Source organism: Sodiomyces alkalinus (assembly GCF_003711515.1).
Source record: "Sodiomyces alkalinus F11 unplaced genomic scaffold SODALscaffold_11, whole genome shotgun sequence".
NCBI classification, from domain to species: Eukaryota; Fungi; Ascomycota; class Sordariomycetes; order Glomerellales; family Plectosphaerellaceae; genus Sodiomyces; species Sodiomyces alkalinus.
The window spans coordinates 154,260-178,971 of NW_021167089.1; the positions used below are offsets into that span (position 1 = coordinate 154,260).

Consider the following 24,712-nt stretch of genomic DNA (forward strand, 5'->3'; position numbering starts at 1 on the left):
GCATATGGAAATATGGAACCTCCCCCGCAAACCCTTACCCTGCTGGACACCCGCCGGTGTTTGTTAATCCCCGGTCACCTTCTCGACCAAAACCAGTCGGGGTCTTCTCGGTCTTCGTAATAATGGCTCCTTCGGCCAACCCCCCCCCAGAGTCTTTTACCATAAAACACCGTACTTCTGTGCACTAAGTATGTACAGTATCGGTAATATTTAGGTGCTTAATTCACCAACGACAATTATTAACCTTCTCGATTCTCTCGATTCTCTCGATCCTCTGGGCCTTCAATACCCATGTAGGGGCTGGCTCCTTCTCATCCGCCTATTACCTTGCGTTGGCTGAGTCATTGAGCAATGTCCTTTCTTCTGCAGTTCACCCGTCCAACCGTCATTGGATGGGTTACTGGTCACCTCAGCAAATCACAAACTGGCTACATGTACGCCCTAATAGGTAAACCAAGGACCAAGGTCCCAAGGCTGTGGTTTCGTCGGAAGTTTGCCAGCTGAATTTCCCGAGTGAGATGATGCCCACCAATGCGCCAGTGACCGCAAGGTTGGGGGGCTGGGGGCTTCAGAGTGCTTATAATACTCGATTTACTCGTCGTCGGGAGCCTACAGGTAAAACTCGCCCTTGGCGATAATGGCGCTGATCTGTAATGGATCCCGGAAATTGTGGCTCATTACATATTACGCCATTCTCATTGTCGTTGCTTTTTTCTTCTTGTCGCTCTTTCTTGTCGAGAAAAAGAGGCCTCACAATTGCGGCCGCCGTATTGGCCAGTTCCCATTGAAGATGAGGCAACCGGAATGGGCTGAGTAGGTATTAATTAGAAGGGACGAGCGTTATTGGTCTAGTCACGTGGTAGCTTGGTAGGTGCTGATGAGAGTCCCAATTCCCAGTTCCCTGGTTTTAAAACAGCTTCGCGTTTCCGCTTCTTCGGAAACTCGTCAATTTGACTCTCAATTTTCCCATCCAATCTGTCGAGAAGCACTCATTGGAAGCAATGACCGGTACGTCGTGATCGCCTCGTGGAACCAAACCCCCTAGATGGTAGCATTGGGGACCCGGGAGGAGCTCAATGGGCTGACTTGGCATCTCCTCCCCCCTTAAACGGGAACAGCAAACGTCGCTTTCCGCAAGTCGTTGCAGCGGGCGGCCACGGGGCGAATCGGCTGTAGCCATGGGAATAGCTTCGGTGTCACCGATGACCGCACGCCGCTTATCGGCCGTCCCAATGGCGGAACTGACTACAGTCAGCAGCAGCAGGGCTTCCTGAGGAAGGTCCTGGGCGCGAGCGACACCCCCGGACTCGATAGCTCGAACGTCGCCGTGAGGTGCTTGGCTTGGTCCTGGCATATGACCAAAGCGACCCTATACAGCAGTAAGTTCTTTCATCCTGGCGTAAAAAGAAGGGGGGTTGCGGGCTGACATGAGTATCCTGGAAGATTATGTCAATGTCCTCCTTGTCTTTGTGCCCCTGGGCCTCGTGGCCGGTGCGGCGGGCTGGAGTCCCGCCAGTATCTTCGCCCTCAACTTCATCGCCATCATCCCCCTGGCGGCCGTATTATCGTTTGCTACCGAGCAACTCTCTGCGCGGTTGGGGGAGGCCTTGGGGGGCCTGCTCAATGCCACATTTGGTAATGCCGTCGAGCTTATTGTAAGAATTCCCACGCCTTGGCTTGAAGAGACGCAGGAGAGAGCTGACAAGCATCGATTAGGTTTCCATCGTAGCCCTTAGGAACGGCCAGATACAAGTCGTTCAGTCATCTCTTCTGGGCTCCATCATCTCCAACCTCTTGCTCGTCATGGGATTCTGCTTCTTGCTGGGTGGCATCGTTCACATGAAGGACTGCCATGGAAACGGCACCGAGCAGTGCTTCGCCTTGACAACCGGTCAGGTCACGAGCACTCTAATGACCCTCTCATCTGCCTCTATGATCATCCCCACCGCCGTACGTCGAACTCTCTTCTCCTTCTCTCCCGTCCTGCTCTTCGAATTGACCAGCTCGGATTGTACTGATTCGTTTCTTCCCGCAGCTGTATCTCGCCCTCGATGGCATGGACGAAGAGGATAAGCTGGCAAGTGTACTTCAGCTTTCCCGGGGGACCTCAATCGTCCTCCTCGTCCTCTACCTCGCCTACATGTGGTTTCAGCTAGAGACGCACAAGAATCTCTTCATCTGTCCCGTGGCTGCTGCTGCTTCATCCCCTGCCGGCCCAAATGGCGTCGCAGCCCACGAGGAAGAACAAGACGAGGAAGAGGAGGCGATCATGTCCCCTTGGGCTGCCGGTGCCATCTTGGTCATCACCACTCTTCTCGTCTCCTTTTGCGCCAACTACCTCGTGGAGAGCATAGATCCGCTCGTCGAGGACTTTAACATCACAAAGACCTTTATCGGGTTCATCCTCATTCCCATTGTGGGCAATGCTGCCGAGCATGCGACGGCCTGTGTGGTAGCCGTAAAGGATAAGATGGACCTGGTATGCCTCGGGAACCCAACCCAATCGCCGTTCAGTTGAGATTCCCTCTTGTTGGATGTCTCGCTAACCATGATACACCCCTTCACACAGGCTATTGGCGTAGCCATGGGCTCCAGTGTGCAGATTGCGCTGTTGGTTACTCCTTTCCTGGTTCTCGTTGGGTGGGCCATGGATCAGCCGATGAGTCTACGCTTCCAAACATGTGAGCACAAAGCCTCTCTTCCTTTCTTTTGGAGGTCCGCGACCTACATTTCGCCGAGTCGATTTCTGACATTTTGCTCTTCCACCTTCTTAAACAGTCGAGGTGATCGTCTTTGCGCTTTCTGTGCTGGTCGTCTCATACACTGTCCGAGACGGCAAAACGAACTATCTAGAGGGCGCCATGGTAAGACTGCCCCCATTCCCCTTTCCACGCCGCTCCTTTGTAGCGGTGGTTCCCCGACAAACGCTTACCTCTTATGTTTACCTAGCTTCTCGGCCTCTATATCATCCTCGCCATCGCGGCAGCATCCATGACCAACTAGTAGCCACCAGGCGAGTCACTCCTTACTCCGAGAGAGAGAGAGAGAGAGAGCGAAAGGCACTTGGCTCATCCATTTCCTTTCTGTACCGATTACACTGTAATAGTAAGGCTTTCCTTTTATTTTTTTGGCGGGAGAATTGACAGGGCGTTGCATCGATCTATGCATTCTCATCCTTCTGATACGTATTAGTGGCATATAGTCGCAAGGCTGGATATATAATAGGTTCAGTTTTTATCGCTAGAGAAATTGGACACCAAGCGAGTTGAAAGGCGTACATTAAAGATCAATAGGAGGAAAGAAAATCGGAGCAGTCTCATCCATTCGCTAATCTTAACAATATCTAGCTCCGTCTGATTCTTCGTCCGAATCTACTTATTCTTTCTTATCTGCTACCTGGGATGTGCCTCCGGTCGTTGGGAGGCCCATGAAGATCTTGAAGTAATCCTGGAATTCTGGTCAGCTCCTACTGTCCTCAAAAAATATTCAAAAAGTAGTTAAAGCCAAGGAGGGCCAGGAATACTCACGTAAATCATCCACTGGAGACCGGTCAAGGTACCGATCATGACGATGCGAACCGGCAAACCGTTCCAGAGCCCGCTGAAACCAATGTCCTTGTAGATACGTCCCATGGCACCGCCAAAGGCCTCACCGGGGTTGCGGTAGGCATTAAGCTTGCTGACCATGACGTCGGCCGGGTGGGAGACGGCAGCGCAGAGAATACCAGCGAGGTATCCGGCCGTGAAAGAGACGCCGGTCTGGGCGGCCTTGCCGTAGTCTTCCTTCTTCCCGGGCATGCGGGCGTAAATCATTTCGACCATGGTCTCGAACGAGGCGAACTTCATCATGGTGTAAGGGATCTGACGGGCCCACAACGGGTAGATTCCCTTGTACAGGCCAGCGACGCCTTCTTTGGCCGTGACCTTCCGGATGCCGTCGATGGCGCCGGCGAACGGGGATGGCATAGACCCTTGCATGCGGACCTTGACGGCCTCGAAGGGACAGAGGGCGATGTCGGCCAGAAACTCGGCCGAGGCGGAGGCGGTCAGGTACAGCACTGTGCGGTACTTGACCGCGTTTTCCGGGCCCGCCAAGTCCGAGTATTGCTTCTTGAAGAACTCGTAGAAGCCGTACTTGCACGCCCCTTGCGCCGAGTATCCAAGGGCGGTCGGGCCCCAGCCGGTGAAGATGCCGCGGACGCCCTCGGCGCGGTAGATCTTGGACCACGCCTGGACGTTGCTCGTGTACAGCGTGGAATCGACCTGGCGCCGAGTCTTGACAAGGTCCAGGGGTGTCACCCAAGTATGCGTGAGGCCCTAGGGAAGAGAACTGCTGTGAGCTGACCGCACGCCGTGATTTTTTGGTTCGTTTTCCTAGGACAAGGGGTCGGTTATCCTTGGTCCGAGGGGGTCAACTTACGCAAGCTAACAGTCCGCCAAAAGTGCAGGCAGCATAGTATTTGCCCGTGTATAGCTCGACCTTGCCGGCCTTCGCTTGAGCGGCGGCGCTGGCTTTCTCGAACTCTCTAGCGGCTTCCGCGCTCAGCTTATGCGCCTTGCCCTTGGCGTCATCGACAGTCGAGAAAGCTGCTGAATATAGGTCTGGGCGTGCTTGGTAGCGGGACGGCTGTGAGCATGTTTCCAGCACTGGTGCTGGTGTTTCTTGTGCCCCAGCAAAGCATCGCCGCAGGATATCCTGCCCCGGATACAGAGGCGGCATTCTGATTTTCCTCGAAGGATACAAAGAAGATAGGCTTGCGTGTTTTGGAAGGGGTTCCGTTCCGCTTCGAAGTTCGAACTAGATATAAAGTAAGTTGTTGGACTGGAAGATGATTCCCGCCTTGGGAGGCTTATGAAAAGAACAACGATTGACACAGGCACAACTGGCTTGATCTGCCGCACGATTCTCACCCAATACATTGTACTTACATTGACTAAGCAGTCGTAGATCTAGCACCGCTCATGCAAATGCAGCCGAGAAATAGTTTACACAGAGTCCAGCCGCAAGGAGGTAATGGTATGGACAAGGGGAGAGCGAACAAGCAGTCACTATCTGTCTGAAGATGAAAAGAAGTTCGCACGGGATAAAAAATACACAAAGTCGTGTTTCGGCTGAAAGGAGGTTCGTTCATGGTTCGTTCATTCATTCAGTTGGGTAGTGATGACATCATATGACTTCTGGGTGCGAACAATAACTCTGTACATGCGGCTCACTAACGGAAAGGATAACCATGACGGGTACCTACACTCATTGGCTTGGGTACCTTACCAATGGCTTGGGTACCAAGTAAGGTAAGGTACCACCTTGGATTTCGGTGAGGGAGGGTATAAGTATTTCTTCAGTCCCGGCCGGTTATAGGCAGACGGATAGTCATATCTAAGGGCTTAGGTCTCACATTGCATGCGATCGTATTCGGTACAGATTTCTGGTTATTCACCATCCAGTATGACTTTATGGGTTGTCACGGATTTGGAGGTCTAATAGTTGAAGCTGACGTCGACTTTATTTTAATGGCTCACCTTATCACCGTGCAGTTTCCGACTTCGGCGAGTGCACCCCACCCAACCACCTCACCGAGGACAACTGACGGAGTACGGAGTATGACCGAGGAATCGCGCCCAAAAAATAAGGCGAGGCCCCGCAATTGGCGTTCAGCTCCTATTCCCGTCCCACACTGTCCATTCTGGCTACCGGCGACAACGACATAGCTAAATCCAAGAAAAACTCTCCAACTATCCATAGCCCTTTCAAAGACCAGTTAACGCCGCAAGACCGATACCCGTTTCGTGCAGCCGACCGAAGATCAAGAAACGGCCAGTCGACAGACCACCCTTGCCGTACTCCTCACGACTGTTTTCCCCCATCACCCCACCATGGCAGCGATGTCGAGCAGTTCGGCCGTGGCACCCGCCACCGAACAGGGCGGTTCGCAACCCTTCGTCTCCAAATGGTCATCAAGGTATAGAGGAGTACGTGCAATCCGATCACCATGTTCGCACTTTTTTTCCTAGGTACGAGAGCTAGCTGACCCTTCTTCCTCACCGCGAAAGGCAACCGTCGAGGACCTCGAACCCCCGGCAGCCCTCTCCCTCACCCCGTCAGACCCCATCTCCCTGGCGATGCTCTCGGCCTACGAGAGGGAGTACACCCACCTCACAGTCGTGGACGCCCGCACGCGCGCGCTGCTGGGCTACATCGCCATCCCGCGCCTGCAGGCCCTCCTAGAAGCGCGCAAAGTGACACCCGATGACCCGATCGAGACGGCCATGACGCGGTTCCAGCGACGCGGGAGGCCCTATAAGGTGATCACGATGCAGACGCCGCTCGAGGAGCTCGAGGCCTTCTTCGAGAACAATGGCGGGGAGAAGAACACGTTTGCGGTCATTACGGACGAAAAGAGGAGGATCGTGCTCGGGGTGGCAACCGACCAGGATCTGAAGGAATTTGTGAAGAGGAGACCAGCCTGATGCTGCTGTATCCTGGACGGCGGTCGGTTGTATTGGTATTTCAACCGGCCTGCTTGTTCGGTTGCGCGGCTGTCTTCCTTTCTTTTCCTCTTTTTTCTTTTCGCTTTTTATTCTTCTTCTTCCCCCCCCAAAGTGTACAAATGGGGAGCATCGGAGATGCTTTCAGACGAGAACGGGCGACAGGTCGCAGATTGGGCGATTGTAGATCGACACTTTCATGTCCTGTCTGTTTTCAACAGGGCCACTCCAGGGCGGACATGGGGCGTTTTCAACGGGATAGCATTGACTCCGGCGTCGGCGATAGTTGCAAGCGCTCTAGGACTTGTTCAGATGGCCATGACGGGTAGAGGCGTCTTGGGGAGGACCCTGTAAGCAGGTATTTCAACATACTCTTACTGGATAAAGCGAATTGACAGGACTTATGAATACGTTGGCTATGATGTTCGACCTTTGTTTTGCCGGGCATGGGATAGCTTGGATGGCCACTCCTCGGGAAGGATATGGCTAAGGAGCGTCAAGTCCTTGCCCAGGGCGCTCTTCTCCAGTGAGAACAAAAGACAATCTCGATAGCATGTCTCAACTCGGACGAGCTGGTATTACTATGTATGGACAGAGGATAGGGTAGTTGATTGAGGAGAGGCAGGTACCCATTGATGTCTCTTATGGATAAGGTAAGGTAAGGTATATGGGATATGATTGTATGGTAGGGTAGACCACGAGTAATTTATGCCGGAATATACACAATGATAGTGTGGTTCAGAGACGGAGGACGTCACCGCAGCACTTGAACGGGATATGCATGAACGTCTGACCTGTTTCAGCAGCCCTCGCAAGCACTGATAAGCGAGAGCTGAAGTTTCCCAGGGGAGGTTCGAGGAGGCAGGCTAAATAGGCTAATGTCTAGACTCTAGACGCATGCCATGAGTCCAGGAAGTGTGATGTGTTTCGCATCAATCATGTTCACATCTTGTGTTTTTATATCGTAGTTCTATCCGTCCGTATTAATACTACCGTTCCTTTGACAACTAAGCCGAGTCATGGCAAGATCGGCACACTTGAGGGACACGCTCTCCGAGGACTCTGTCAGTATCCGTACTCTATACCTTTTCGTTCAGCGTTAGGAGCACATTGCATTCGCCAAGTTCACCTTTGACTCTGCCAGATGAACAGAACAACACCAACGAGGACAGAGAGTGTGGAGCGGGGGATGAGGGCATTCGACCTGGGAGGGAGACTGGGAAGACTGGGGGATATCATGGCCTTCACGACTACCTACGCTAGAATTATAAGGGACTAGTTTTTGCTAGGTAGGCACTTACTGAGGACGGGCCTACGATTTTGCCAAGTACAGGAGCGTTACATGAGGTCTTGTGTCTTACTGAATTTATTGTTAGTGACATACATATAAGCCTGCTAAGTCATCACCTCGAGAGATAGTCACTCCGTATCAGTTATCTGCCTAGGACCAAGTATCATTCATCCCTTTTAAGCCTGTTGAGACTTGGTCTGCCCCCTGGTGAATGGCTTGCAGGGGAAGCAAGTCTGGTGATGTCTCTGGACAGTTCTAAGACTCCAGCGGGCGGGTTACCTGTTCTGGTATACTCCAATATTACTTTACTCCGTAGGTAGTTTTGGTTTTACCGCCGGTTCCTACAAAGTATTGCCCACTAACCCACTAACCGCCAGCCAGCGCCTTTTATTGCTCTGACTAGCATAAACCGTTGAGTTCCACTCTTTCAGCGTCTTTTTGCCTCTTCTGGGGTACCTACTGCATCGGGACTCGCGCACCCATTACGTCCAATCCCCTCCTTTGTCTTGCCCTCCCCCCCCCCTTTCCCTTTTCCTCCCTTTTCCCCTCCGAAGGACGAAAATACATTATCGCTTCACAAGAAAAATTTTAACGCCTCACCTTTGATTCCTTGTTGGCCGTTGGTGGTTGAGAAGCCCGGAAGGTTGACGACGGTTGTTGCTGGACATTAATTTCGACTTTTAAAGAGACCGACCGACTTGAAGTCTTTTTCGATTCTTTCGCGATTACTTTCCCTCAATTCAGGTGAGTTCAATTCAATGCGTCGCACACATTTTTTTGCTATTCCAAGACGCCCCCCCCCTTCCATTTGGACTGCCTGCAGTTTTGCGTCTCCTTTCTGCGCCTATTCGCGTCCATCCACACACCGTCCATCTTCGACTCGCGCGACTCTGCACACACGCACGCACGCACGCACGCGCACACACACACACACACACACACACACACACACACACATTATATGCGCCATCTATCTGGCCCACTGCCCTCGAACCTATCTGGCCATGGACTGGGTTGCAACGTGTTGAATTCGAGTCGAGACGCAATTGCGATGCGGTTCATCATGTCGACTTCCTCCTCCCACGCGACGTACTCGATCGGACCGAGATGCCATCATGGTGGTGTCGGCTGGCTCTGACCACCGTTGGTCGGTCGCTGTCCTTTGTAACGGCCCACTATCCACCCTCCTAGACTTTCCGACACGTCGGATTCGGATCCCGGGTAATTAACCGTTACCCGTTACGACTTGCTTCATCGGAGCCATGGGAATTCAGAAATGCATCACTGCAGCGTTGCACAATACCGCTGACCCGGAATACTTGTCGCTCTTGCCGTCCTTTCTGCGCCTTCATTTGCGTGGGTTGTCTGTGCTGCTCAACGACCCTGTCCTATTGTCGCATGTCGCCAACAATGTATCAGACAAGCCGGCGACGTATCCTTCAAGGGAATACGGCTCGTTCGACTCTGAGCTTGCTCCTATGGACCGTTACTTGGACTGTGTGCCGCAGCAAATGATTCATCCACACCTTTTACCATGTAGATGGACGGCTGGAAACGGATGGGCCGACAATGGATGACCACAACCTGCTGCGCAAACGACGACACTCTTCTTACCATTGTTGTCCAGTGTGTATCGGAACGCCGTGCTAATCAACATATCTTCCGACAAACAGATACTCATCTTGGTCATCATGTCTTCCCTTTCTCGCCGTGCCTGCTACAAGTGTGGCAATGTTGGCCATTACGCCGAGGTCTGCTCGTCTGCCGAGCGCCTTTGCTATAACTGTACGTACAGCTTGCACGCAGCTCCCATGATATGCCATGCCCTCAAGTTTCAAGTCGCTAATAACCATTGGCAATAGGCAAGCAACCGGGTAAGCAGAATCGACTGGCCCAGCGGCTATTTCATCATACTGATATAAAGCGATTTTTCAGGCCACGAGTCCAACGGGTGCCCTCTTCCCCGCACTACCGAGGCCAAACAGTGCTACCACTGCCAAGGTCTGGGCCATGTCCAGGCTGACTGCCCTACTCTGCGCCTGAGCGGCGCTGGCACCAGCGGCCGTTGCTACAACTGCGGCCAGCCCGGCCACCTTGCCGTAAGAACCCAAGAAGCCACCTGATAGTTTTTTTTTTTTTTTTCAGCAGAGATCGGCTCTGTTTTGGTCTTCCCTTTCGTTTTTGTTCTAATAGAGAGCTGACGAGATGTTATCTAGCGTGCTTGCCCTACCCCCGCTGCGCTCGGCATGGGCCGCGGTGGTCCCATGAGCGGCCGTGGCGGCTTCGGCGGTTATGGACGCGGTGGTTTCGCCGGCGGTCCCCGTCCCGCTACCTGCTACAAGTGCGGCGGCCCCAACCACTTTGCCCGCGACTGCCAGGCTCAGGCCATGAAGTGCTACGCCTGCGGCAAGCTCGGCCACATTTCCCGCGACTGCACCGCCCCTAACGGCGGCCCCCTGAACACCGCCGGCAAGACCTGCTACCAGTGCGGCGAGGCCGGCCACATCTCCCGCGACTGCCCCCAGAAGGCTGCCAACGGCGAGATCCCCGCCGAGGTCGACATGAAGGCCTCTGCTCCTCCTCCCATGCCCGCCCCTGCCGTTGCTCCCCTGGCTCCGGTTGCCTAGACGGAGCGGCAGGCTCGGCCGATCGACCAGCCGCTGTTCGCATCATGATTAGCTTGTTGGTTCGGCCAAGGGGAGAGTGTTGGTGTTAGCGTCTCTTCAAACACCTGGAGTCGCGTCAAACCTCCCTAACAAACTTTTACCCACTTCACTTACCATAACCACACGACCAATGTTTTTTCTTTGTATTTTGTTGACCCCATTTCCCCCTTTTTACGCCTCTTGGGCGCTCCTTGATCTTTCTTTTTCTCACCATCCGCTTTTATTTCCTTTCTCTCACCCTTCACGGTTTACGCATAACAATGGATAGTTGCTCATGGGCATGCACATCCCGCTTCTTTACTCGGCGTCTCGGATTCCCCTTGGTCAACACAATTCATATTTCTGGAACAAAACGGGAAAATAACACGGCTTTCCGATCTTCATGGGACCCAGGACTCTCTTGACCACGATTCTCACGACGGACGGAACTCGGAACTCGAAACTCGGAACTCGGATTTGGGACTCGGGACTGTTTGCGACGCTGAAATCTCGAAAAGAAATCTGGTTTCACCGGTTGCTGAAGAGCACAACCTCACAACGGACGGACGTTCACGATTCTCCTTGCCAATATACGACTTAATGCCTCCCCCCGCCCCCCACCCCCGGTTTGGGTACTGCGGTTGGACACGGGCTACGGAACAACTGGGAAGGCTGGTTTCCACAGGCGACATTTACCCCTATTAGCCCTTTCAATTTTCGACTAGATCTGGACATTGGCAAGACAGACAGGCGGTGCTACCTGGACTAAGGTTCTTTGTCGGGGCGGCCCAATTAGCCAGGATCGCTAACTCGGGGTCTGGTCATGGTGGGAAGAAGAGTTGTCGGCTGAGAGAGGCGAAGGACGCTTTGCCTTCCCTCTCTTTTACTGGCAACTATATCTTGTCATCCTGACATGGTCGACCTCGGCCCGTTGCGACGGGATTTTTCTATTTTACTAGACCCGGCGGGGAAATTAGTACGGCGACTGGTTGGCGAAGGCAAGGTGAAATAAAATAAAAAACACAAAAAACGGGTAAAGGTGGACCGCGAACAGAACAGAGGCCCGGGTGCTCTGTGTAGGCGAGAAAAGGAAAAGAAAGAAGAGAATCCAAGTTTAACATGCTCATGAAGAATGGATAAGAGAGTTTTGGGGCGGTAGAAGTGGTGGTTGTTGCGTGGAGACTGGAGACTTCTTCTTGACTCTGGTAAGGGCGAATCGGCAGACATTCCCGGCGAAGCAGCCGTGGCATTATGCGCAGACTTGAAAAATGAAAAACGTATCCAAGCGCAAGATGAGTGGGAGTGCGTAGGACGATTGCGTTTCCAGGTTCTGAGTAACTTTAGGTAAGGTGACGAGGTTTGCGGCGGCATTAGACATATTTACATCTCTGGAGATGACCTGACAGGGGGGGTATCAACTTTCCAGTCCACTTTATGCCCTTGGTACGCCAAAACTCCCTGATGCTGAAGACACCCAAGATTGAAAAGAAGAAAAAAAAATTCAGAGGAAACCGCCATGGCGGGAAAGCCGTGTTCAGAACCTCCCCAGCAACTCATCCACCTTCCTGCTCTCCTCTTGAGCAGGGAAGTCCATTTCCATTGAGACATCATCACCGGGTACTACAGATGTCGAAGAGGCAGCAGGCGCCAGCAGCGGGGAAGGAAGGGCGGCAACACGGCCGCTAACCCGAGCGAGCAGGAGACGCATGCGCGCGAGCTCGCGCTCGACGTCGCCGTCGCGGGTGACGAGGTTCTGCTGGATAGCGCTGTTGCCATGGTCGCGGCCGTCGCTCCGTCCCGCGGTGGGGGGTGCGGCTTCGTGATCGTCTGCTGGTGCGGCAAAGGGGCGCAGAGCGGCGTGGGCGCGGCGGAGGCGGGCGAGGCGAGCGCGAGCCTGGGAGCGGGCGTCGGCCAGGGTCGATAGGCGGGCTGCGAGGTCTGCGTAGCGTTTCGCTTGGGGGTGGAGGGATTCGGCTTCTTTTGGGATGGGCCAGGTTGCGGGGAGGGAGGAGAGGATTTCGTCGGAAGCTGTTCGTGTCGTGTCACGGTGACAAAATTAGCACACTTTTTTTTTTTTTTTTTTTTCTTTCCTTTCACTTCATGTCACCGGACTTGACCGGTATCGTTTTGTTGAGGAGTAGGGGGGAGGAGTTTCATACTCAGGTCAGCGGCGCTTGAAGGTACGCCGAGCTCATCGTGGCTGGCATCTCGGGCGCGGTCCCGGCGTTCGGCTTCGGTCTGGTAGAGACGGTCTATCTGCTCTGCGACGAGGCGAGTGGACTGCGGTGGGTATACGCGACGGGCATGTTGAGCGATGGTCTGGTCCAGGCGGAGGAGGGCGTCGTCCAGGGCCGGGCCCGGAAGGGGGTCCTCGGACGCGGCATTATGAGCGCGCCAGGCCCCCGACGGACGGGGCGGCTGGGAGAGCAGGCGAGTCTGGGCGTCGATGAAGGATTGTTTGATGGCGGTTACTGTCAAGGGATCTTGTCGGGAGGCCATTAAGCGCAGTGGCGGTATAGGTTGGGATTGGAGTTATTTTGGGCCCTTTACTTTTCGGACAGATCTGGTTCAAAGGGGTCGACGGCAATGGTGGGAATAGAGTGAGGGACTGGCTCAGCGCGAGTATACGGTATCCGTCTGCATCCGTGTCTACGAAACGTTAAATTTAGAAGGGAAAGCACACGAGTCGCCGAGTCGCGAAGCCGCGAAGCCGCGAAGCCACGAGGTCACGTGATGATGTGACCGATGGATTGGTAACGGATACATCTTCGAATATTCATGATGTTTTGGGAGAACTTGCACGGATACGTGCCTTTCACCACCTCCTCCTTCAATTTAGCTACCTTACTTCGTGTATAACGACTACTAAGGTAGGTATCGAGTGTGCGTGAAGAGGATGAGCTAAGCTAGATCCTTGGCTGGATTGAGCCTCGAGGAGATCTGATTACCTAAAACGCGGCAGCCTGATTGGCTGATGTCGGTCACGTGACCGCTGCCACAACACTTTGTGTAGGTATCCCAGGAATACGTGTAGAGGAAGCGGCACAGTTTCCTATGTCTTGCAGGTCATTCGTTTTTTATTTCTTTTGTGTATTTCTTGAGACAAGGAAGCGAGCTAGCGGGAGGGCTAATAAGCATCGCCCCGCTTACTTGTCGATCAATGTTGCACAAGGTATATTTTCTCCAGCTAAGCCGAGAGACGACGGAGCCGAGCCCATGGGTCGCAGGTTCGTTCGTTCTTTTTTTCTTTTCTTCTTCTTCTTTTTATCCCTTCTTGCTCTGGACATCCTGTTGACTGCTGCGCATAACCGGCATGGCCAAGGTAGTCAGTCGTCTGGCACAGCAGAAAACCGTGGCATAATCATAATCGGGTCTTCAAATGGCGTGGTGCCGGCGACGGAGGACGCTCTTCTCCGTACGACCTCCGTTACGTCCTCTCTTTCGAATCTGTCTGATCCGCTGTGCCGTCTCTCAACGCCACGAAGCAAACGAAGAGCCGGGATAAGCTAATCTCTCTTTCTGCCTCGCATCGCCAAGATGAACAGAGCGCAGGCGGTCGACGTCGTGTCGCGATCAAAGACCTCTCCTTCTTTCTCTCCATGCATACAGAACGGAGAAGATGAAACAAGTCAAACAGCGGCTCGGCGAAGTACCTGAGCAGCGAGGCGAGTCGCGAGGATCTATCGAAGATCTGGGTGGGAATTCAGAACGCGTGGCCCAAGTCTTATCAGAACCCCATGTAAGAGACACCCTGACAAGCGAAGCGGCACGTTGTAGATCTTTGCAGATCTCAACTTACTGGGACATGCTGCGTGTGCGACCCTACACGTACCTAGGCACGCCCGCCGTGTACGTGTAAAATTGCAACGCTTCCGTTCCGACTCCTGTCGGGAAACGGGAAACTGTGCCACATGTATTCGTACGCTGTTTGTCCCGCCAAGCCTCTTGGTCGATCTGCAGAAGTATCCTTTCTTTTTTTTGCTAGGGACTCGAGCTGAACCCTGCGGTGTGATCGCCACTCTACGTTGTACGTGTACCCGCCTTCCTCCTCGCGCAGCTGCATTGCATGTCTTGCCGTCTTGCCTCTGCTTCCATGAATAGCAATGGAGATGGAGAGAAATCACCTGCACGGGAAATCTATCGGCTGGGCGACTTACGGCCCAACAAACCTGGTCATCTCAAGGGCCAAGGGAGTTGCACCCATATAATATAACACCAGGACAGCACCCCGATGATGAACTCGGTGAATAATAACAATCACGACGGATGAACCACGGAGATAGGACCGCAAATCGACCAGACCCAGACTCTCCCATTCCCAACCCCCCCCCTTAGTTCGTCTTCGTGGCGAACCTCCCATAATGGCGAACAACAAGGCCCCCAATGTCGTCGTCACCACGGCGAGCAAAGAGGAGAAGAAGAAGAATGCCCCTACCACCGCCCTGAGCGCCGTCGCGCGGTTCTCCCGCAAGGTATACAACCCCATCGGCTTCAAGCGAGGCTACAACTTCTTCCTCTGGTTCATCACCTGCGGCGCCCTCCTGGGCTTCTCGCTGGCCCGCATGCCCGTCCTCAACTTCAGCGGCTACTGCGACGCCATGCAGGCCAACAGCATCCCCGGCGAGTGCTACTGGTTCCAGCCGGGCAGGATCGGCCGCGTCGGCATCATCCTGCACCTCGGCACCATCCTGCCCGCCGGCATCCTCGTCGTCTTGCAGTTCACCCCGTACATCCGCCACAAGCTCATCCTCTTGCACCGCATCAACGGTTACGTCGTCATCCTCCTCGCCGTCGTCAGCATGGTCGGCGTCCTCATGATGACCCGTCGCACGTTTGGCGGCGGCCTGAGCTTCCAGATCACCAGTGGCTTGAGCACCCTGATGTTCCTCTTTTCCATGCTCATCGCCTATATCAACATCAAGAGGTTGCAGATCGAGCAGCATCGTGCCTGGATGATCCGCGCCTGGGTTTATGTGAGTTTGCCCTTTCACCGGAATTCCCATACAAAGAAGAAAAAAGAAAAAAGAACAAAAGAAAAAAAGAAGAAAAAAAGAAGAAGAAGAAGAACTGACACCCCCCAGGCCGGCTTCATCATCACCATGCGCATCCTGAGCATGATTGCCGGCCCCATCTCCCTCAACGGCGACGACCCGACCTACCAGGTCTCGCAGCCCTGCTACATCATCGACTTCATGAAAGGCGGCAACCGGGACTGGGTACTGAGCCTCTACCCGGCGTGCGCCGACTTCTACTCCGGCGTCGACCCGGAGCTTCACGTCGCCGTCATGGCCAACTTGGACGGCGAGTCTCTCAGCCAGATTGCCGCCGGGTTTACCACCGTCTACAGTGGCGTCAGCTGGTTTGCCCTTGCCATCCATGCCATTTTGGCCGAGCTTTATGTGAGTTGCTTTTTTTTGTCTTGTTGCGGGGGGGGAGAAGGAGAAAGAGAAAGAGAAAGAGAAAGAGAGAAGAGAGAAGATCAAAGAGAAAAGACAGACACAAAGAGAGACAAAAAGTAACTAACGCCAGCCACCTCAGCTTCATCTCACTCCCAAGGAGCATGAGCGTCTCCGATGCGTCTCGTACCAGCGCCAACTCGAAGCCGGTTTCAAGAACCCCGGAAATGCAGGCCTTACCGTCCAGCGCCTGGGCGACGCCGACCCCTGGCTGCCTCCGCACGAGCGCCCTGGCGCCGCCTCGAACGAGAAGCCCCAGGAACAGAGCTCGCCGGTTCCTTCTTCCGGTGCTTCGTACCCGGACCGCATCTGAGAAGCCCTATCCCCCTTTCAGACAAACGTTGGTGTTAAACCACCCATCACGCCTCGTCGAATCGGGTGAATGCAACGGCGTGGTAGAGACGCAGGCTTGGAGGAAAGCCTATGAGTATGAGGATCGAGGAGTCCAAGCGAGCTACGCCCTTTTTTTCTTCTTTTTTTTTTCTTTTTTTTTTCTATTTGCTCAGAACCCAGACTTCGATGTGGTCATGTGGGAGGTCGTGGTTGACAGCGGAACATGCGGCCACGGTGACAAACCTGCCGTCCGTCCGGGGTCCCTATCCATGCTTGGCCGGGTCGGCAATCCATGGACTCCATTATCTGTACACAACAGCCAAACGCCGAGACATGGACATGCCAACCATGCAGCCATGATTATCCTTCATCTGGATTGGTCGGTTGGTATGCAAGAACGAGGTGGCGTTGTGAAGAATTCCCATTCTCCCCGCCAGCAACATAAAACTGTGGTATTGGGGGGTTTCTGTTTTCTGCTTCTGGGCGTCTAGACTTGAGCGTTATCTAGCATCTTTGTTCGGGACCATCGGGGGACTGGTCTCGGGAACTACCATCTTAACCCTTCCGCTGTTATTCTTCATCTTCTGTGTTTTCCTGTTTTCCTACAATGCGCCAAGTCTCTCCACCAATAAGCTGGCAAATTGTGCTATACCAGTCGTTATCGAGTGCCGAGAAAGGATCAAGAAACCCTGCAGGGTGCCGCCATCCTCGACCAGCGCCCCCCCCAATGGACGAACAACGAAACCCATGGGGGGGCCCAGATTCCTGCCGTCTTTACCTCGACTGTGAGGCGCATTGAAGGGGGTCCTACAAACATTCAACACGTAGACGCAGAGGCGTAAGCGATGTCATTCTTTCGGAACATCACAACCGAACCCCATGAATACCGTGTGTAGACGGAGGTGCAACGCTTCGCATCATGTGAAGCTGAGACAAGATATCTTCAAGCGGTATGAGATCGACACAGCTTACCCCCCCCCCCCCCTGAACCTTCCGCGAACTCTCTGCCGTCTTACAGACCAGACCACCAGTAGGTCTCGGCAACGCTAAACGAACCCCGGACAGCCTTGTCCGAGACAACGCTGCTGTCCGACGCGATGACTTCGTACTCCCCCGCCTCCACGCACCACTGACCCCTGTCCTCGTCCCAGTAGCTGGCCGCGTACTTGGCCACAATCTCCACCGTGGCCTTCTTGCTCTCCCCGGGCGCGAGCGACACCTTGGCGAAGCCCTTGAGCTCCTTGACCGGCCGGTTGACGCGCGACTTTTGCTTCGGCGCCACGTACACCTGCACCACCTCGCTCCCCTGCACGGCGCCCGTGTTGGTGACCGTCACGTCGACCCTCAGCTTACCATCACCATCACCATCACCATCATCCCCTTCGCTGACCGCCAGGTCCGAGAAGGCAAAGGTCGTGTAGGACAGGCCGTGCCCGAAGGGGAAGAGCACCTCCCGCCCGACGGCCTCGTAGAAGCGGTAGCCGATGTACACGTCCTCGCCGTACAGCGTGCGCGCGAACTCGGCCCGGTAGTTAAGGTAGGCCGGGTTGTCCTGCAGCCGGCGCGGGAAGCTGAGCGAGAGCTTGCCCGAGGGGCTGACGTCGCCGAAGAGCACGTCCGCGATGGCGTTGCCCGTCTCGTTGCCGCCGTACCACGCCTGCACCACCGCCGCCACGTCGTCGACCCACGGCATCGTCACCGGCGTGCCGGACTGGTTGACCACCACCGTGTTGGGGTTGGCCTTGCCCACCGCGGCGATGAGAGCGTCCAGGTAGCCCGGCAGGTCCATGTGCTCGCGGTCGTGGCCCTCGGTCTCCCAGTCGGCGTTGAGCCCGGAGCAGATGATGACCTGGTCCGCGTCCCGGGCCAGCGCCGCCGCCTTGGCCATCTCCTCCTCGTCGTCGATCACCTTGCAGCCGCCCACGCGCAGCGCCCCGCCGCCGAAGACGACGTTGTTGCCCTGCAGCTTCGACGCCGGCGCCGACGTGAACTCGACCTTGAAGTGGTACGTCGCGCCCTTCTTGAGCTCGACCTTGCCCTTCTCCTCGACCGTGGCCGCGCCGAAGAAGGCGTCGCCCTGCCGCTGCGCCGTCGCGTTGTCGACCACCAGCTCGCCGTTGACGAAGAGCTTGGCCGCGCCGCAGACGATCACGCCCACCTCGTACGTGCAGTCCTCCTCGGCCACGAAGGAGCCCTCAAAGTCGGCGTACCAGAGCGGCTCCTTGATCTCGTAGTAGTCGACCAGGTTCAGCTCCGTCTTGGTGACCACGCGCGAGTCGACGCACTCGCGGACGGCCTCGGACGGCGGCTCCCTGTACGCCCGCATCAACATGCCGGGCTCCCCCGAGGGCGACTTGACAACGTTGCCCAGCAGAGGTAGCAGCTTGTGGGAGTAGGAGCCCTCGGTGTAGACGGGGGGGGATGCGAGCTTCTGGCTGATGCCGTCGAACGGTGTGACCGCGTAGTAGGCGGCGAGGGCTGCCGAGCCGCCTCCGTGGTAGGTGGCGATCTTTGCGTTGGGGCCGATAACGACGGTCTAGGAAGGGGGGGACAACAATGGTTAGCTGGACCTTTTCTTTTTCTTTTTTTTTCTTTTTTTTTCTTTTTCTTTTTCGTTTTCTTTTTCTTTTCTTTTAAAACATTGACTAACCTTCTTGTCCTTTTTCAAAGGCAGCACATTATTGTCGTTCTTCAAGAGGACCAGCGACTCGCCGCCAATGCGTCGCAGGAGCTCTGCCGTTTCGGGCGTGTTACCGGTCGTCTCGGGGGCGTTCTCGGGGATCCCCAGCTTCATGCACTCCTTGACAAACTTGAGCACGCAACGGGCCCGCTCGTCGAGGACATGCTGCTTGACCTTATCCGTCGAGACGTTGAACTTGAGCGCCTCGCCGCGGAAGCGCGTGGGGCCCGGCATCTCGAGGTCGAGGCCCGCGTTGGCGGCCTCGGTGGTGGAGTAGGTGCCGTACCAGTCGCTCATCACCATGCCGTCCCAGCCCCACTCCCCGCGGAGCAGCTTCTCGAGCAGGTCGGGGCTCTCGCTGCAGTAGGTGCCGTTGACGCCGTTGTAGGCGGTCATGAAGGCGCCCGGGGTGGAGTCCCGGACGGTCAGCTGGAAGGGCATGGCGTAGATCTCGCGCAGGGCCCGGTCGGTGAGGATGCTCTGGACGGCGTTGCGCCTGTGCTCCTGGTCGTTGCACACGAAGTGCTTCGGCGTGGCCTGCACGCCGGTGCTCTGGATGCCGTTGCAGAGGGCGGCGGAGCCGAGGCCGGCCAGCACGGGGTCCTCGCCGATCGACTCGAAGCCGCGGCCGCCGAGCGGGGCGCGCTGCATGTTGATGGTCGGGCCGAGGATGCAGTGGGCGCCCTTCAGCTTGGCCTCCTCGCCCATCTTCTTGCCGGCCTCCTCGAGGAGGGCCGTGTTGAAAGTGGCTCCCAGCGCGGTGCCGCAGGGGAAACAGGCCGCCTTGACGCCATCGAAGAACTTGGTACCGCGAACGCCGTTGGGGCCGTCGGTGAGACGGATGGAAGGGATACCGTGTTCGGGCAAGGGCTTCGTATGCCAGAAATCGATACCTGAGGGAAGAGCTGTCAGCACACCCTCTCTCCGAGGCGGGGGCTTTATGAGGGCAGAGTGAGGTCCCCCGTCTTACCTGCCAGCAGGTCGACTTTCTCAGAGTTGTTGAGCTTCTTGAGCACAGCCTCAACGTCGAAGTCGGCCATCTTGAGTGGAATACGAAATACGAAACGAAAGCTAGTATCTGCCTAGTTCACACCCGTGCCAGAGTTGCCTCCAATCCCAGTCGGGCTAGGTACGTACGATGAGAAATGGGACCGGCACCTGGGGCACCAGAATGGAGGGAGACCGAACGAGGAAGAGGAGAAACAACGGAGAGGGAGACGGAAGAAGCAGAAGCACTTTGTTCTCCTCGAGGTGTCAAGGCAACGTCGGGCGACCGCCGGCCTCTATTATATAGTCGTATGTGGCCAAGCTGCCGCCGGCTACTTTATACTCAAAAGGTCGCAATGGCAGATCAGGGTCCGAGAAATCATGGTCAAACGACTCGCCTGTCTGTCCAGACGACCCGCATCGTCGGCGAGTAACCCCGCGTTCATTCACAATTTCACCCCACGCAAGAGACCCAGGAAGCGTGATGGAAACGATACGACGATGAAGTGAGGGGTAGTCGCCTGAATAGATTTCGAATTGGCCAATGGTTGTAGTCTTATGTTATGCTGCCTTTCTGAACGACGTCCCGATACTCCGATGGCTTGGAATGTTGGTGGGGAAGTTGGTCATGGAAGAGAGCACAGCAGAGCATGGTGTGAAGGCGGGTTGTGTCAGTTGAGTTGGTTTTGGCATCTCGGCGCCGTTTCACGCTTGGAAGCGGGTGCCCCGTATTACTGGTAACCTGATTTAGCCGTAGAGCGAGTTAGTTCTCCGAAGAAGACCCGGGGATTATACGAGGTTTCTACGGCGGCGGGAGAAGTTTGGACCATGTTTCCCGGCGTTTATCCAGCCATCCAACTACCGGTAAAATACTCCGTAATACTCCGGGTATGGATACGAGGTACACGTCGGGGCATCTCCGGAAACGAGGTACTGGCTAAATAATGTTCAAAACCAATGCGATCGGTAGTTATAGATCCTCCGTGGCGCAATTGGCTAGCGCGTTCGACTGTTAATCGAGAGGTTGGTGGTTCGAGCCCACCCGGGGGAGCTAGAGGTTTACTTTTTTTTATTTTTTTCATTTCTTTTTCTTTCCTTCTTTTCGTTTTGTCTTGTTCGGTTCGATACCTATCCTTCTGAATGGATATATTTCGTCCCTTGATTTATGGCGTTAATAAGGAATTTACGCTATAGAACTAGACTAAAAGGTTAAGGAATTAAGAGAGTTAAGCAGTTAATAGAACAAGGAAACCCTTATCTTATTATAGAGGAAAGCAACTCTAGTAGGAAAATTATCTGGATATAAGTAGTGCAATTATCGAGTTAGTACCTTATTTCTCTAGACTCGATATCTTCCTAATACAGTAATATATAACCATAGAAAAGAGTCTAACCTTGGGTATTTATTGTTTTATAGCTTAGCATAAACAAGGCCAGCACCCGTGATAACTTTTGTGTCCTTCTACGGCGAATTTAATCAGGGCTTAATATTCACAGTTATCTTAGGTCTTCCCCGACCTGCCTCTAATATCTAATCACTTTGACGTCGACATCTCGAGCAAATAAACACAACGCCTTCACTAATCCCCCGTGCCATATCCGACATGCTTCCAATCAAAAAGACTAACCATACCAAAAGAGGCGAAAATGTATTCAAGCTCCCCCGGGTGGGCTCGAACCACCAACCTCTCGATTAACAGTCGAACGCGCTAGCCAATTGCGCCACGGAGGATGCCGTTTGAGATGTCAACTCGGCTACGATTTCTACTTCATAATAGTAGGTTGCAAGGATTGACTGTATAAAATGCCAGTGACACTGGTAGTAGTAGTAATACCTAACGCTGTGAAATCTCTTTGAAACAAAGCAATAGGCGGGCGCCCTACTCCGTAGCCAAGAAGGTAGTGGTAGGGTGATTTCGGGGTTATAGATCCAAGAGGGGAAACGCGGGCTCTCAAGGCGCCAAACACCCAAGAGCTTTTTTTTTTTTTTTTTAAAAAAAAAAAACCCCCCCATATAGCAACTGAACGTTTCGATCATTCGACCTCCGGGTTATGAGCCCGGCGCGCTTCCTCTGCGCCAAGATGCTTGTGTTATGCTCGGTGTACAAGAATCTCTTCAACGGGGACTTGAACCCCGGTCTCCAGCGTGACCAGCTGGTTGCCGGCATACTAGAGTCTAGCCCCTATACGATCGGAGACTAAGCTCGTTGTTAATTGACATAAAACGCCCGATAGTATCTTCACAGTGAATTGTTTGATGTTCTCTATCTGTACCAAGTGCTCCCGCGGGCTTTGCTTCGTGTTTTTACTCCATCCTGAAGAATCCCAGAGATATCCCACGAGAACACATACTCTTTCCACCCCATGCCCGACGGCTCGTTTTGTGCGTGCCTAGTGTCTAAACGATAGAAAACTCCCAAAGAGGTTACTCCGTGGTGGTATCCCGACATCCCGAACGATCTGATTTGTCTTGATCACGCGCGGAAGGCATAGGCATGCTGTGGCCTGGCTCATCAAAGGCCATATTACGACGGTAACCGTATGCTGATGATATACGCGATGATGTTTCGGTCACGGCACCATCTATGGTGTGGAGGGGAAAGAAAACAGCAAGGTTGACTGGTACTTGGGCATACTTCGAGAGTCGAACTCGCCGGCACTGTCCCGTGCAACATGCCGAGTTTTATCCTGGATGCGGTGGGCGCTGGGCCCAGGCACTTCTACCAACGTGTTGTTCAGACCACGAGGCCCACGCGCCACGACGCGATTTTATTTACGGAGGCAAAACAAACTTTAAAACAGCCTCAGGGACGGCTGATGGTCAAATGCCCCTTTCCCAGAAGAATTCGCCAAGTTGCTTAATCGGGGAAGTTGACTCGCAGTGGATCATGATGAGTAACGGAAAAGGGGTCCGCTGACAACGTCGACGTGTGGCCGGGCCCGTGAGGACCGAGGTTCGCTGCTTGCACCAGGTTATCCGTTCAGATCATACGTTCATACGTCTTTCTACGAAGTAGTAGGATCAATAAACCCAAGCATGGCGTCTTCGCAAGTCGTCAGGTTGGAACCACCGGATTATGAATCGACAGACGGGGGGGGCAGTTTGCTGCCTTGCAAGGTGACACTTGGTCTCACGCATATCCACACCGACCTTACCGTTCACGCCGTGCCTCGCGGAATTCCCGGAGGGCAAGCATAGTTAGTGTACCTCACAGGGGTTCATTCAAGGGGTGCAAATGGCTCGTGGTACTTCGTAGCCTTGTACAAAGTAATGGCCAGTTGACATGCCAAGACTCTATGGAATGGTCTCCACCCGGGGGATTCTCGACCTAGGCCAGCGGCCAGCCACGACAGGACAGACTCGACTATCGAATCAACTCCCCTCTACATACCTTACCTAGTGCGGTAGAACCGGGACAGGCAACAGCAACTATTGTGTGGATTCACAAGATGATAGAGGACTGAACTGCCGCTCCATCTGTAATGCCAAGAACTACGGTAGCACCGCTAGTGCATTACCGGACATTATGTACTAACTAGCCCTGCGTTGGGGCGTCCTGACGCGCCATAACCTCTTCCGTGTTAGACTTCTTCTGGTCTCGGTCCGATGAAACGCTCTCGTGACGGCCGGGCCGCTCGGTGGGACGAGCTGGACGCGTGACGCGCGTCTCTCGAAGACAACTCCCCTGAATTTGATGAGGTGGTGCGGTGCACCTCGGGGGGGGGGGGGGGTCTCTGCACGGAAAGTCCATTTGCAGCGGGGGTCTGCCTTGTCTACCACCCTCGTCTCCGCCATGCTACCGCCGTGGAAGAATCAGGTAGGTTCGGCTAAGGCTAATAGAGACTCGCGCCGTCCATACAATCACTAGTATCGTCCTCAGGTTGGTGAAGCACAGGAGCCCAGGAGATGTCTTCGGCCAACGAACAGGTTTGTTTTAATTATCTGTTGGAAAACAAGTGTTCCAAGTCGCTCACGTCTGTCCGTCCTAGCTAGTAGCCCTCGGGCCTGCCTTCTACGACATTTGCCGGACAAGAAGTCTAGGTGTCTGCGGGTTGTATACGAGACTCTGCCCGTCGGAATGGAGAGGAGAGTAGATGCTGGGTATCAAGAAACAACTGTAGTAGCTCGACAGTTGACTCGCCCAACTGTAAGTTTAAGGCCCCCCTAGAAAAGGCCGGACGCATCGATGATGTATGGGGATAGCAAGTGATTGGAGAAGGAGGTCCAAATCCGGCAGGGGGCGAGATCGGGATGCGGAGATCAGTAAAGGAATGTTGTTGGGGTGCAGGGCTCAGATATCATAAAGTGATATTTTGCATGTTTCTCCCTAAGGTATGCTTCAAATGTCCGTCGTGGAGGAGAAAGAAAGGACCTGTTGATCCGTCTTGGAAAATCAACGTAGGTAATTCAAGACATACATTGTCTTGGATGATTGGTCAGAGGCATGCGTTCAGAAAACACAGACTTATTATATTGGGGGGTTTTTAGTCCTCGACCCAACCAATACGTTAATACCTGACAAGACCAGCGAGGATTTTAGCTTTTCAGGAACTGATAATCCGGGGCAAAACAATCATATAAAGTACGGATACTCCGTAAATAATCATACATACACAAATAATAATAAAGGAAGACAAAAACGATAGAATGTGAGGTACGAATACCTACGAAGCAGCTAATCGGGGTTGAAGTCTGCCTTCCCCCTCCCCACGCGCTGCATGCATACAACTGTACAATCAATCTCCCGCCTTTATATCCTTGCATCTATGACGTCTTTATGCATAGACCTCCATGTCTTTCCCTTGTCTGTGGCGTATGTATGCCTCAGTGAGAT

The 24,712-nt window shown here is 54.1% G+C and overlaps 9 protein-coding genes, 3 non-coding genes and 1 pseudogene across 13 annotated transcripts; 6 read left to right on the plus strand and 7 right to left on the minus strand.

Moving 5' to 3' along the window:
• The first annotated feature begins 927 nt into the window (after window positions 1–927).
• SODALDRAFT_328609 (Calcium/proton exchanger) lies at window positions 928–3,041 on the plus strand. Its single transcript, XM_028610739.1, has 8 exons — window positions 928–1,008; window positions 1,119–1,379; window positions 1,444–1,655; window positions 1,717–1,950; window positions 2,036–2,479; window positions 2,570–2,681; window positions 2,779–2,864; window positions 2,950–3,041. Exons 1-8 carry the CDS (start codon window positions 1,002–1,004, stop codon window positions 3,001–3,003), a joined length of 1,410 nt encoding a protein of 469 aa, XP_028463094.1. The 5' UTR covers window positions 928–1,001; the 3' UTR covers window positions 3,004–3,041.
• A 172-nt stretch (window positions 3,042–3,213) lies between these two features.
• On the minus strand, window positions 3,214–5,137 carry SODALDRAFT_328610 (mitochondrial phosphate carrier protein). Its single transcript, XM_028610740.1, has 4 exons — window positions 4,929–5,137; window positions 4,420–4,797; window positions 3,528–4,316; window positions 3,214–3,447 (listed from the first exon to the last, which is right to left on the minus strand). Exons 2-4 carry the CDS (start codon window positions 4,717–4,719, stop codon window positions 3,376–3,378), a joined length of 1,161 nt encoding a protein of 386 aa, XP_028463095.1. The 5' UTR covers window positions 4,720–4,797; window positions 4,929–5,137; the 3' UTR covers window positions 3,214–3,375.
• Window positions 5,138–5,420: 283 nt separating this feature from the next.
• On the plus strand, window positions 5,421–6,835 carry SODALDRAFT_381468 (hypothetical protein). The gene is made up of 2 exons (XM_028615167.1): window positions 5,421–5,969; window positions 6,051–6,835. The coding sequence occupies exons 1-2, from the start codon at window positions 5,874–5,876 to the stop codon at window positions 6,465–6,467; spliced, it is 513 nt and encodes a 170-aa protein (XP_028463096.1). The 5' UTR covers window positions 5,421–5,873; the 3' UTR covers window positions 6,468–6,835.
• SODALDRAFT_363103 (hypothetical protein) lies at window positions 6,624–7,307 on the plus strand (the record flags this gene model as incomplete). The annotated part of the gene is made up of 3 exons (XM_028614530.1): window positions 6,624–6,835; window positions 6,941–7,011; window positions 7,228–7,307. The coding sequence occupies 3 exons, from the start codon at window positions 6,624–6,626 to the stop codon at window positions 7,305–7,307; spliced, it is 363 nt and encodes a 120-aa protein (XP_028463097.1).
• A 3,912-nt stretch (window positions 7,308–11,219) lies between these two features.
• On the minus strand, window positions 11,220–11,917 carry SODALDRAFT_60829 (hypothetical protein). The gene has a single exon (XM_028615532.1). The coding sequence runs from the start codon at window positions 11,790–11,792 to the stop codon at window positions 11,325–11,327; it is 468 nt and encodes a 155-aa protein (XP_028463098.1). The 5' UTR covers window positions 11,793–11,917; the 3' UTR covers window positions 11,220–11,324.
• Window positions 11,714–13,164, minus strand: SODALDRAFT_353027 (hypothetical protein). Its single transcript, XM_028613623.1, has 2 exons — window positions 12,581–13,164; window positions 11,714–12,449 (listed from the first exon to the last, which is right to left on the minus strand). The coding sequence occupies exons 1-2, from the start codon at window positions 12,918–12,920 to the stop codon at window positions 11,956–11,958; spliced, it is 834 nt and encodes a 277-aa protein (XP_028463099.1). The 5' UTR covers window positions 12,921–13,164; the 3' UTR covers window positions 11,714–11,955.
• Window positions 13,165–14,804: 1,640 nt separating this feature from the next.
• On the plus strand, window positions 14,805–16,190 carry SODALDRAFT_337340 (hypothetical protein; the record flags this gene model as incomplete). The annotated part of the gene is made up of 4 exons (XM_028612672.1): window positions 14,805–14,812; window positions 14,869–15,394; window positions 15,503–15,820; window positions 15,960–16,190. The coding sequence occupies 4 exons, from the start codon at window positions 14,805–14,807 to the stop codon at window positions 16,188–16,190; spliced, it is 1,083 nt and encodes a 360-aa protein (XP_028463100.1).
• Window positions 16,191–17,222: 1,032 nt separating this feature from the next.
• Window positions 17,223–19,930, minus strand: SODALDRAFT_283958 (glycosyl hydrolase family 3 N terminal domain-containing protein; the record flags this gene model as incomplete). The annotated part of the gene is made up of 3 exons (XM_028608438.1): window positions 17,223–18,746; window positions 18,861–19,783; window positions 19,861–19,930. 3 exons carry the CDS (start codon window positions 19,928–19,930, stop codon window positions 17,223–17,225), a joined length of 2,517 nt encoding a protein of 838 aa, XP_028463101.1.
• Window positions 19,931–20,854: 924 nt separating this feature from the next.
• Window positions 20,855–20,928, plus strand: SODALDRAFT_t186. The gene has a single exon. It is a non-coding gene; the product is annotated as a tRNA-Asn (tRNA).
• A 607-nt stretch (window positions 20,929–21,535) lies between these two features.
• Window positions 21,536–21,609, minus strand: SODALDRAFT_t196. The gene has a single exon. It is a non-coding gene; the product is annotated as a tRNA-Asn (tRNA).
• A 283-nt stretch (window positions 21,610–21,892) lies between these two features.
• SODALDRAFT_t195 lies at window positions 21,893–21,964 on the minus strand. Its single transcript has one exon. It is a non-coding gene; the product is annotated as a tRNA-Met (tRNA).
• On the plus strand, window positions 21,930–24,169 carry SODALDRAFT_381474 (hypothetical protein; the record flags this gene model as incomplete). Its single annotated transcript, XM_028615168.1, has 13 exons — window positions 21,930–22,034; window positions 22,113–22,122; window positions 22,207–22,260; window positions 22,371–22,410; window positions 22,520–22,605; window positions 22,680–22,730; window positions 22,825–22,869; window positions 22,931–23,034; window positions 23,170–23,277; window positions 23,464–23,534; window positions 23,625–23,695; window positions 23,774–23,805; window positions 23,868–24,169. The coding sequence occupies 13 exons, from the start codon at window positions 21,930–21,932 to the stop codon at window positions 23,970–23,972; spliced, it is 882 nt and encodes a 293-aa protein (XP_028463102.1). The 3' UTR covers window positions 23,973–24,169.
• SODALDRAFT_t194 lies at window positions 21,990–22,075 on the minus strand (annotated as a pseudogene). Its single transcript has one exon. The product of its transcript is annotated as a tRNA-OTHER (tRNA).
• Window positions 24,170–24,712: the final 543 nt, after the last annotated feature.